The sequence below is a fragment of the Mesoplodon densirostris genome, chromosome 7 (genome assembly GCF_025265405.1).
Source record: "Mesoplodon densirostris isolate mMesDen1 chromosome 7, mMesDen1 primary haplotype, whole genome shotgun sequence".
Classification (NCBI taxonomy): domain Eukaryota; kingdom Metazoa; phylum Chordata; class Mammalia; order Artiodactyla; family Ziphiidae; genus Mesoplodon; species Mesoplodon densirostris.
In genome coordinates this window covers 77,571,884-77,583,903 of record NC_082667.1, presented here as the reverse complement: position 1 = coordinate 77,583,903, position 12,020 = coordinate 77,571,884, and the positions used below count along the sequence as shown (strand labels likewise).

At 49.0% G+C, this 12,020-nt stretch overlaps 1 protein-coding gene across 6 annotated transcripts in view; it reads left to right on the top strand.

Annotated features, from left to right (window-relative positions):
• Positions 1–6,529: 6,529 nt before the first annotated feature.
• LOC132493387 (forkhead-associated domain-containing protein 1-like) overlaps positions 6,530–12,020 on the top strand; it is a 127,453-nt gene continuing 121,962 nt past the window's right edge. Inside the window, exon 1 of one of the 6 annotated variants that reach the window (XM_060103867.1) lies at positions 6,530–6,869. In XM_060103867.1, the coding sequence (XP_059959850.1) occupies positions 6,851–6,869 (19 nt within the window). In that variant the 5' untranslated portion in view covers positions 6,530–6,850. The remainder of the gene's footprint in view (positions 6,870–12,020) is intronic. The other 5 variants (XM_060103873.1, XM_060103872.1, XM_060103871.1 and 2 more) reach the window with 5 other exon arrangements.

Genomic DNA, 12,020 nt, shown 5'->3' with positions numbered 1-12,020 from the left:
ACTATCTCACAGTTGTAGAGGCCAGAAGTCTGATATCAAGGTGTCAGCAAGGCTGCTCTCCCTACAGATGCTTTAGGGGAGATTCTATCCCTTGCCTCTTTCAGCTTCTGGTGGTTGCCAGCTTCCTTGGCTTGAGGCCACATCACTCAGTTTTTGTCTCTGTCTTCACATCACCCCCTTTCTGTGTCTGTATCTTCTCTTTTGTCTGTCTCAAATGTCCCTCTGCCCTTCTTGTATAATAAGGACAATTGTCATCCTATTTAGGATCCATCCAGATAATATAGGATGGAAATCCCATGTCAAGATCCTTAATGACATTTGCAAAAACATTTTTTTTTCAAATGAAGTAACCGTCAAGGATGAGGACATGTATATATCCTTTTGGGGCCACCATCCAACCCACTCTACCAGCCGTAAGATACTTTGATTTTGGCTGATGGCTGCAGCTTATGGTGTGGGAAAGTGGCTGTTTCTTTCGAGCCACTTAAGTAAAGGTCTGACATAAAGAAAAGGGGCATTAGGGAGTTGCAGGTGACTGAGCAATACCTGGAGTGGAATGAATAAGGCACCTGGAGGGTGTTTAGTATACCTGGCACTTGACTTGAGAGTGTGCAGGAGTTTACAGGGCAGAAAAGTCTCAGGCAGCTGTCCATCAGCCAGCTGCTGCAATAGCAGCCACAGCCAACTGTACCCTTCAGGTACAGTTTTTCCCAAGCAGGCTTGACTGAGACAAAGACTCAATTGTAAGGAAAACATGTTTTATAGAACTTGTCGGCATTGACACATATGGTCTACCGTAGGCTCAAGTGACTCCCCTTACATGTGGACCCAAGCTGACACTGGATTTGTCAATTATGTTGGAGAAAGAAATGTTCTCTTCAAGGCAGCTGCCTTTGGTCTAGGCAGTTCCATAGCAGAAGGCAGTGAAAATGGCCATGGCGGCATAGGACTGTCTAATCTATGCCTCAGAACTGGAGGTGTAATGTCACTAGACAGAACCCATAATTAGTTCAGTACTGCAGTATGAACCACAAGGTCATCAAACAGGAAGGATAGCTCAAGAGTCCACGTGTGATAGATGCTCAGGGCTGTGCACTGCACATGGCAAATTCATAGTGACAAATCAACGTCAAGCTAAAAGATTCCTCCTGGTTCGAAGTTCGCAGGTCAGAAATTTCAAAGAAATGGCATAGACTAATGGACATCCTAGTGAGGCTAAAACCAAAGAGACTTTCTCTTTCTCTCAAATGCCATTGAGTTTCTGCTATGTTCTTTGGTCAAATTCTGTACTGGATTCTGGGAACAAAAATGTGCCTAGTTTCACTCTTCTAGGAGTGGGGGATTGGCTTGCTTTTGAGATTGTTTTTAAATTTTGGGGATAGTGCTGTAAAATCAAATTGTATCGTAGTAACTCTTCAGACTCAGCATGGTTCTTGAGAAGCTTGATAAACTGATAAAACAGCCAAGGCCCTGAGAGACCCAAACCCGTATCAGTCTGTTCTCTGTGTCTGTGAGTCCGTTTTTGTTTCGTAGACAAGTTCATTTGTGCCGTATTTTAGATTTCACATATAAGTGAGATCATATATTTGTCTTTCTCTTCTGACTTACTTCACTTAGTATGATAATCTCTAGTCCATCCACGACGTTGCTGCAAATAGCGTTATTTCATTCTTTTTATGGCTGAATAATATTCCATGGTATATATGTACCACATCTTCTTTATCCATTCATCCATCAGTGGACACTTAGGTAGCTTCCATGTCTTGGCTATTGTAAATAGTGCTGCAGTGAACATTGGGGTGCATGTATCTTTTCTTTCTTTCTTTCTTTCTTTTTCTTTCTTTCTCTCTTTCTTTTTTTCTTGTCACAATGCATGTGGGATATTAGTTCCCTGGCCAGAGATGGAACCCATGCTCCCTGCACTGGAAGCACGGAATCTTTTTTTTTTTTAATTTTTTTTATTTTTATTTTACAAATTTAATCAGTTATACATATACATATGTTCCCATATCCCCTCCCTTTTGCGTCTCCCTCCCACCCTCCCTATCCCACCCCTCCAGGCAGTCACAAAGAACCGAGCTGATCTCCCTGTGCTATGCGGCTGCTTCCCACTAGCTATCTACCTTACGTTTGGTAGTGTATATATGTCCATGCCGCTCTTTCACTTTGTCACAGCTTACCCTTCCCCCTCCCCATATCCTCAAGGAAGCACGGAATCTTAACCACTGGACCACTAGGGAAATCCCAGGGTTGTATGTATATTTTTGAATTAGAGTTTTCTCCGGGTCTATGCCCAGGAGTGGAATTGCGGGACCCTATGGCAGCTGTATCTGTTCTCTGCACGTCTCACATCAACCACCTGCACTCCAATCCTTGCTCTCAACGTCATCTTCAGGGAACCCAACCTGCGACAGGGACCTTGACAAGAAGAAATGGCTCAGGGAAAAGCTACCTGCACAGGGAGGAGATAGAGGCCATCGACCCTGGGGTGTGGCGGGGAGAGTGGGCACAGAGATTTGTCATTTCACCCCCGATACTCAGCCCTCCTGGCTGCCCCACTCTAGGTCACCTCGGGATACAGAGGTGACCCGGTTAGAGTCCCTGCCTGTGCAGGAATCTAGGGGCACCAGCAGGTCTGAATAATATTAGTGCAGGGTCTCCCCCACGGCACTGGGTTTATTTGGGGCGGGTCATCCTCTGCTGGGGGCCCCTCCTGGGCACTGTGTGGGGTTCAGCAGCATCCCTGGCCCCACCCATTTGATTCCCGGGTCCTCTCCCACCCAGTAGTGACCACCACAGATTTTCCCAGGCATCACCAAAAAACTGGGGGAGGCGGGGGCAGGATGGCCCTGGGTGAGGACAGCTGTGTTGAAGCAACCAGCCTGGCCCAGGGCAAGGTCTGCCCCAATCCCGTCAGAGCCTGCATTTAGAACTGCCCCTTCCCTCTCCCACCTCCCCTGCCCTGCAGTGGTCTCCGAGACATCATCCCCATGTAATCCATCACACCTTCTCAGTTTACTGTCCCCAGCACCTAGAGGAGTGTCTGATGTGTAGTAGATGCTTCATAAATACTTGCTGAATAAAGGAGTTGAATAAAGGGATGAGTGGATGAATGAATGAAGGTTACCATGGAAGGAGGGGGGAGATTCCCTTTCTGGCTCTCGGGGGTTGGGAGATCAAGTGAGAGATCCGTGCTAAATAGGCTGACCAGCCTTCTGGGGTTCCCTGGGAATGAGGGTTTCCCCACAGTTCCAGCTCTCAAACCTGAGCGGTCCTGGGCAAACTGGGGGGGTGGGTGTTGGTCACCCTATGTAAACAGTAACAATTCCAACTGCAATAGCAATGGCCAAGGACCTCTAGGGTCTTACTAACCAGGCAGAGTTCTTTACCTGGCGGGGAAAGTGACACAGGAGGGAGGGAGGAGTCTAAGGAAGAACATCCCACACGACAATGTGTGCCAATGGCCCTGGGCCCAAGGTCACACCTGACCAGGGCTTGCTTTTTTTTTTTCTAGTTTACTTTTTCCCACGTGGGTATGCAATTGTCCAAATGCCATTTATTGAAAACTCCTTAATTTCCCCACTTTCTGTCATATCAAGTTCTCATATATCTCTTTCTGGACCTTTATTCTATACCATAGAGCTTTACGTCCCATCCTGGCACCACTAGGGTTGTTTCATCACGCTAACTTTATTTTTTATTCATTTATTATTTTGGCTGTGCCGTGCGGCATGTGGGATTTTATTTCCCTGACCAGGGATCGAACCCGTGCCCCCTGCAGTGGAAACTCGGAGTCTTAATCGCTGGACCTCCAGGGAAGTCCCCAGGGCTTGCTTTGACATCCATCGAATGGTGGCGGGTGGACACGGGGAGCAGCTGTCTGTGAGCCATCCTGTGTAGAAATGCAGGGTGGAGGGCAGGACAGCTGGAGCGGGAGGGGAAGAGGCGGAGGAGGGAGGGAGGGAGAGTGGACGAGAGACAGACAGAGAGTTTCCGGAGACAATAGCTCTGGCCATGTCCTAGGGCATGAAAGCTGAAAATAGCTTCTAGTGCCAGGAGCCTTGGAGCCGCAGCCTGTGAGCCAGGGTGACTGGCTCTCCTCCCTGGTGTGTGTGTGTGTGTGGGTAGCTCTGGGCTTCTCAGGCTGGGAATCGGGTGCACGGAGCAGGGACGGAGTAGGGACCCTTCTCTCTGGGACCTCGCGGGCCATCCTTAGCTCACAAAGCTGAGCCACTCCTGGCCCTACGAGTGGGGGGCTTATCCTCCCTGTCCCCTGGATCACACCCCCTCACACACAACTTCCCCATGTGTGCTCCCAGCAGCCAAGAGAATCTGTTTTTAAAAGATTTGGGGGAGGGGGGTAAACATACAAACAAGAGCAGAATGGATACTTTTTCAGAATGGGAATGGCTCTGTGTAACCCCACCCCCAGGGAAACCACAGTCCTGACCTCTAACACCCTTGACGAGTCAGCCTTGGTCTGGGCTTGCGGACCCATGGAAGCTTCCTCATCCCCTCTTTCAGACCCTGTCTCTCCCTCGGCATCTTTGTGAGAAGTACCTGGGGAAGTGGCACTGCTAGGCTGTACTGCTGCTAGAACTCCACCTGGGCTCCACCAGGCTCCAGCCCCCCGCCCTGTGCACCTCTCTGACCCTGAGGCACCTCAACTGGTAGGAGCGGCATCACCTTCCCTCCCGGGACTTGTGACACTTAAGGGAGACACGGAAAAGACAAGCGTTTGGCTCCCTGGCTGGCAAAGAGCAGGTGCTCAATTGTATTAAGTGTCCGTATCAGTGAGGCTTCTCCAGACAAACAGAATCCATAGGGTGTGTGTGTGTATATACACACACACACGTACATATGTACACGCATACAAAAATATACAGCTGTGTATATATGCAGTATGCATACAGACATATACACATATAGTATATGCAATACACACATACATATATACACACATATACAAAATGCATCGTTTGTATATATACAGTATGTATACACACATACAATACACATATACACTATACATACACACATATAAAATGCATAGTTTGTATATATACAGTATGTACACATGCATATAGCATATGCAATAGACACACCTAGGTACATATATATCATACATATATACACACATACAAAGATATTTAGATGTGTATATATACAGTATACATACATATATAATATATGCAATACACGTACATACATATAGACACATATATACACCTACATATAAAAGCATGTAGCATAAAAATATATATGTACTGTACATATAAATTCATCATATATATACATATATATCATATATATAAGATATATACACATACATATACACAATGTATACACACACATACACACCTATATGTAAATATGCGCATGTAATACACATATAAATACATATGCAAGTGTGTCTATATATAGTATATACGTATATACATATAATACCTATGCAACATATACACATACAGGTATACAACATATATACACACCTATATATAAATATACACTGTATACATACATACGTACAGCGTACATATACTGTATATATACACACACCCATATATCAATACATGGGTGTGTGTATATATACAGCATGTTCACATTTATAATATGTATACTATATATACACACATACATACATGTATACAATATATACACACACATATATAGGCTTGTATGTATACTGTATATTAGTACTTACACATATAATACAAACGCACGCACATATAAACATGTGTATACATATATATAATATGTATACACACATATACAAATTAATAGGCTTGTATATATTCAGTATTTTTACATATATAGTTTTGTTTTAAGGAGTTGACTCATGTGACTGTGAGGCAGGCAAGTCCGGGCAGGACTCTGGGCTGGAGACACAGGGAAGAGCTGATGTCCCAAGGCCACTGGAGGAACAGTTCCCTCTTTCTAGGGAACCTCATTTTTCTCTCCAGTCCTTCAACTGATGGACGAGGCCCACCCACGCCGCGGCATTGACAGTCTCCTTTACGCAAAGTGGACCAATTTCAGTGTTAATCTCTTCTGAAAAATACCTTCCTGGCCACATCTGGAATAATGTTTGTGGTTGCCGGGGCCCCACGCAGTGCGCACATGAGATTAACCATCCCCGTGGCGATGATGACACTTTATTTTCTCCCTTGACCATTGTCCCTACTATTCCAATTAAAATGGCAGTGCCATGAGGGCAGGGCATTTCCTTTTTTGCCAGTACTGAGCGTCCGTGGTCTGGTGCCTAGCATAGGCTAAATACACGGCATTTTTGTGAACAGAAGTCGGGATTCCAGCTGTCATATTTAATGAGGAATTATAGTCTTCTTATTGGGGGGGAGGGGGGGGTGTCACGGTACTTCAAGGGCGGGAGTCGAACCCGCTACCCCAGGCCCCGAGGGGTCTCCTCGGGTCCCCACTTCGGGCCGGTGGGTGTGGCTGGGGGCAGCCGAAGACGTGCGTGCGTGCGTGCGTGAGAGCGGGCGTGTCCACAGGGTGGGCCGCGCGCGCCATGAGTGGTTCGGCCCGGTCCCCGGCTCATTGTGCTCGCCTCACGCAGGCCTGAGTTCGCAGCAGCGCTGGAGGCCCGGGGCCTGTGACCACAAAGAGGGAGCCGGGGGCCGGACGGGAGCGCGGCGGCGGCGGCTGAGGCCCATGCCAGGCCCCCTCCCCTCACTGCCCGGCTGCCTGTTTGCTCCGCCCCCGCCGGCGGCGCCGCGCCCCTCCCCCAACCGCCAGACTAGCACGGTGCGGGGGCGGCGCGCGAAGACATGGGGGAGAAGCTGGAGCTGAGGCTGGAATCGCTCGTGGGGGCCGAGCCCGCCGTCTGCCCATGGCCGCTGCCGGTGTACGTAAGTGCCACCCGTCCCCTCCTCCCGGACCCCCGCCCCTCTTCCCCCACGGCGCGCGCTGAGCCCACCGAGAAACGGAGCGACTCGAGTCGCCAGACCTTCTTTGGAGCCCCCCTTCCCGCCCCGCCGTGGTTCTCCGCGGCCTTTTCCAGCCCCCGCGCGCAGAGTGGGCAGAGGGGAGCCGGCGCCGGCCGGGGGCGCAGACTCGGCCGCGGGGACCCCGGGCTTCTGAGGGGCGCCCGAGCCGGTCTTCGGTTGGCTCTGCAGGGCTGGGGACCCCGGTCTCCCCGGGCCTGGACTGCCGGCGGGCTTGCCCTTCTGTACTTTAGGATTTGACATGTAGGGTTTCTTTTGCCTGGTAGTTTATTCTTAGCGCTGTCAACGTGCTTAGGTGTTTTTTTTTTTTTTTTTTTGAGGGCACCCTTTCCTCCCTCTCTCCAGTTTTTTGTGTTTCTGTTTTGTTTTGTTTTAGTTAGGCATTTTGTCCCTCTGATCTTGAGTGGGTGGGCTGGCAGGACACTTGGAGAGGAGGCGTGATCTTGAGTGGCCTTTGGAAAATGACACGCCAAAGGGAAATTTACACACAAGTCCGGTGATTCCAGAAATACAGGGTGTCCGGCCAGGTGGGCGCCCGGCCCCTCGTCTCCTGTGGCGGCGTGGTGCGCGTGTACCTTGTCTCAGGGTTTACGCTTGGGCCCCGCAGCCCACCTTCCGGAGGGAAAGCGCAGCGGGCGGCTTGGGCCGGCGCCTTTGGGGCGCCCTTTCGTGCGCTCAGCTTGCGGGGGACCGGCCTCCAGGCGACCCGGCGGGGAAGCCCGCGCGACCCGCGCGTGTGTGTCAGTTTTGTGGAAAGTGTGTCGCGGCCGGGGTCGGGACGCTGGGACCGCCTGGAGCCGATGTTGACTCCGAGCCCCGGTTCTCCGCAGTTATCTGAGGTCCGAGGGTTTCCAGCCCTCCACTGCGCACTGGCGCTTTCTATTTTTGCCCTTCCTGTGCGTGGAGGCGCGGCTGAGCCTGGGCTCTGGCTTTTCCGGTTGGGTAACTCCAGGCGGCCCGGGTGGGCGGCCTGAGCAGCAGTGGGCCGGGCGGGGAGACATGCCAGGGGAGGGAAACTGAAAGTGGGGAGAACCTTCAGAACTCCAGCTGATCCACTTGCCTCGCCTCCCCGCCCCTCTTACTGCACTTGTCATGCACGGGCACATTTTTCAAAATGTACTAATTTGTGTATCCTTAGTAGCCGTGAAGCATAGTTCACTTGTAGTGCACAGTTGTAGGAGTTTTGATCGCCATCAGGCGGCAGAGCAATCCTGTCATCCCATTTGCTGCCCTTTGGCGCCAGGGTGCCTCTAGCCTCTTGGCCACTAATCTCCTCTCTGTCCCTAAGGTTTTGGCTTTTCCAGAAAGTCAGATAAACGGAACAACAGCATGTAGCTTTTTGATTCTGGCTGCTTTGGCTCAGCAAAACCTATGCGAGATTCCTCCCGGGTTTGTTTTTTGTTGTTGTTTTAAATATTTATTTAGGTAGTTATTTACTTGGCTGTGCTGGGTCTTGTTGCGGCACATGGGATCGTCATTGCCGTGTGCAGTATGTTTTAGTTGCGGCGTGGGGGATCTAGTTCCCTGAGCAGGGATGGACCCCGGGCCCCTTGCATTGGGAGTGTGGAGTCTTAGCCACTGGACCACCAGGGAAGTCCGTCATCCCTGTTGTTGCGGGTATGAGAAGCCACTCCTTTTTCTGGCTGTGTTGTATTCCATTTTCCGTTTGTCCATTCGCGTGCGGGTGGCAGGACTTGTGGGATGTTTCCAGTTTTGAGGGGATCAGGAATAAAGCTGCTGTAAACATCCCAGGGCAGGTTTCCATGTGAACTTGGGTTTTTACCTCACTTGAGAAAATACTCAGGAGTGGGACTGGGGTCTGTGCTAAGTGTATGTTTAACAACCCTTCTGCATCTTAGAAATTGGTATTTTTGAATATTGGAAGAGTTGAGAAATCCACTGTGACCCAGCACCCAGGCACTTGAAACGAAGTTGAAAGTTCATCTGGAGATGGTCACGTTGTCCCCGTCACTGTCTTTTCTTCGAGGCAGAGCGAGGCCACAGATGTGTAACCCCTGTAAGGAAGGCCTCGTGTGTCCAGGCCCTGGCGGGACCTGGCTGTCTAGTGGTGGGCGGTTCTGCAGTGGAGAGCGTCTTTCCCTTGCTGGCCGGACCTCGCTTGGCAGGGTGCGGGGTGTGCTGCCTGCCTGGCCGGGCGCTCTTTCTGCCGGTCAGCAGCCGTTCCTGGTGTGTCTGTCCTACTACCAGGCAGGCGGTCAGGGGCCCTAGTGACGTGCTCAGCGAGCCGCAGCCTTCCTAAAGCTTTGCGGGTAATGTCTGCTACCCTCCCATTTCCCTGCTGAGGAATTTTGCTTTCTCATGGGAAGTGAGGGGCCAGTACTTTATAAGAGTTCATATTTTGTGATGACTCGATGCTGAATACATTAAGAAAATGGGCTCCTTCCAGAAGCTTAACTTCTCAGAAGGTCAGATTTCGCATGTGACTGCACGTTTGAAATGAGTGAGCTTGTTTGTTCATGGATTCATTCATTCTGCAAGCACCTCCTGGATATTTACAGTGAGTGTTCCAGGGGGCGCGGAGGACAATAGACAGTATTCCTTTTTTTTTTTTTTTGATTTTTGAATTTTATTTTATTTTTTTATACAGCATGTTCTTATTAGTCATCAATTTTATACACATCAGTGTATACACGTCAATCCGAGTCGCCCAGTTCAGCACACCACCATCCCCACCCACCACGGCTTTCCTCCCTTGGTGTCCATATGTTTGTTCTCTACATCCGTGTCTCAACTTCTGCCCTGCAAACTGGTTCATCTGTTTGAGACAGCTTTGTACTTCCCGCTTCCAGGGGCTCTTGTGTGGGCGCTGCGAAGCGGGGTTTTAGATGGTGCAAGGTGGAGGGTGGGCACTAGAACCGGTGCCCAGTGTCCGGGTGTGCGTGCGCTAGATGGGGCGTGTGGCCTAGGACTCCTGCCGGCTCGGTGACCCCGGCCGAGTGCTCTAAGGCTTCTAGGTCTCAGTATTCTCATCTGTAGCATGGGCTGAACAGGACTCACTCTCTCTGGAGGTTACAAGGTCGAACTGTGTTAATGCTTGTAGACCCTACAATGTAGAACACTTAGGACAGTTTGGAGCATCGTTAATTGTTCCACAGATATTACCTGGTCTGTTGAACGACTTTGCCTGGTACACGCCAAAGCGATTAGGAAATTGGTATATCCCAGCTTCATTTCCTTTCCATTAAAACAGGGCTCAGGAAAAAAAAATCTGTTTTTCAGTAGTCGTATCATATAGTGGAAAGAGCACTGGTGTGAAGGCAGCTTAGGGTTTGAATTCCAGGGCTTATGCTGTCTGTGGCCTGGGCAGGTTACTTTTGAACTGCAATCCCCACACTTGTAAAATGACATTAATAACCACTCTTTCTGTGGGTTCTTAGAATTAATTAAGCAGGTTATGTGTGTAAAGTATCCTGGCACTTGAATGAGTTGTCAGAATCAAGGGCTGCTAGAGACGATGCTTCTGCCCTAGGTAATCTTCCCTTCTACTGGGCAGCAAGTAAACACAAGCACAGTAGTCAGTGCTCTGGAAGAAGTGAGTTCTGGTGCTATAGAACACAGAATCTCTTTTTTCTTTAATTTAATTTTTATTTTCTATTGGAGGATAGTTGATGTACAATATTGTGTTAGTTTCAGGTGTACAGTAAAGTGATTCCGTTATACATGTATCCATTCCTTTTCAGATTCTTTTCCCGCACAGTTTGTTCCAGGCAATGGAGTAGCGTTCCCTGTGCTGTGCAGTAGGTCCTTGTTGATGATCTATTTGATATAGAGTCGTGTGTCTATGTTAACACCAAAGTCCTAATGTATCCCTCCCCCCCACCTTTCCCCTTTGCAGAGCACAGAATCTTGGAAGGGAAAGTTCAGGGTAGGCTTCTTGGAGGAGGTGCCATCCTTTCTAAGGATATGTAGAAGCTACTGGGGTGGCAGGAGGGAGCAGTGTGTGTCAAAGTTTGAGAAATATAAGAAAATATGGCAAAACTAAGGTATAGGACTGGAACTCAGGGTTTGGGAAAGAAATGAGAGTTGATACTGGAAACTTAGTGGGGCCCAAGAGAAGGGGGCCTTGTTTGTCCTGTCAGAAGTTTAGATGTTTATCCTGAAGGCTGTGGGAAACCCTGAAGAACAGTGAGATGGACTTCTGGTTTAGAGACTTACTCGGACCTCCATGTGCAAGGCACTTGATTGGGTGCAGGGTGAATTGTAATCTAAGGTTCCCACTTAAGTTATAAAAGGTTGGACTGGATTTTGCAGATCTGAGAGAGAATGGGTGGGGCCTGGTGACCAGTTAGAAAAGGGAGGGCAGCAAGCGTGGGTGACAGTTTACAGCTGCATCTTTTTGAGAGATACAGAGCACAGTAGGAAGGTATTGGGGGTGGGGAGAGGATCTTACTTCATCTTCAGTGCTTTAGAGGGGCCTGGTAGACAGGTCTGGGCCCAAGGTTCAGATCTGGGCTTTTGGGGAGGAGAGGTGTTTGAAGGCATGAGAGAGACTTAGGTTACCCACAAGAAGATCCAAAGAATCATAGGTCTGAGGGCTTTTTAAGTGGGTATACTGAGGAAGTTTATAAGCTGAAAGAAAGCAGCCAGCAGAGAAAGGGTGTGAGGATCTAGGAGAGGAAATGATTGTTCATTTGTTTTCTAAAAGCAGAATACTTATCGTGTGCCTGGCCCTTTTCTAGGATCTGGGGTTCTCACCACGTGTTACCTCTTCTGCAAGGACAGTTCAACTCATCCCCTGGTGAAGAGAAGTCAGATTATTCTTTGCATCCCATTCAGGTGTAGGAACTGTTCTGTACCTCTGAAGGGACTTTACTTAACCAGAGTAATAAGTTAGAAATCAAAAGAAGTTAGAGCTGGAAGGGACCTTAAAAGCCACTGTACTTAATTTTGCCTAATATTTTACATTGATTGTAAGAAAAATGCAGAGCCCATTCTCTTCAGAATTCCTTCACTGAACTTTCTTTATGACTTTCATCCAGTGGGTCTAGCTTGTAAATTTTGGCCTCCTCCTAAATTTGCTTCTTCATCCACATT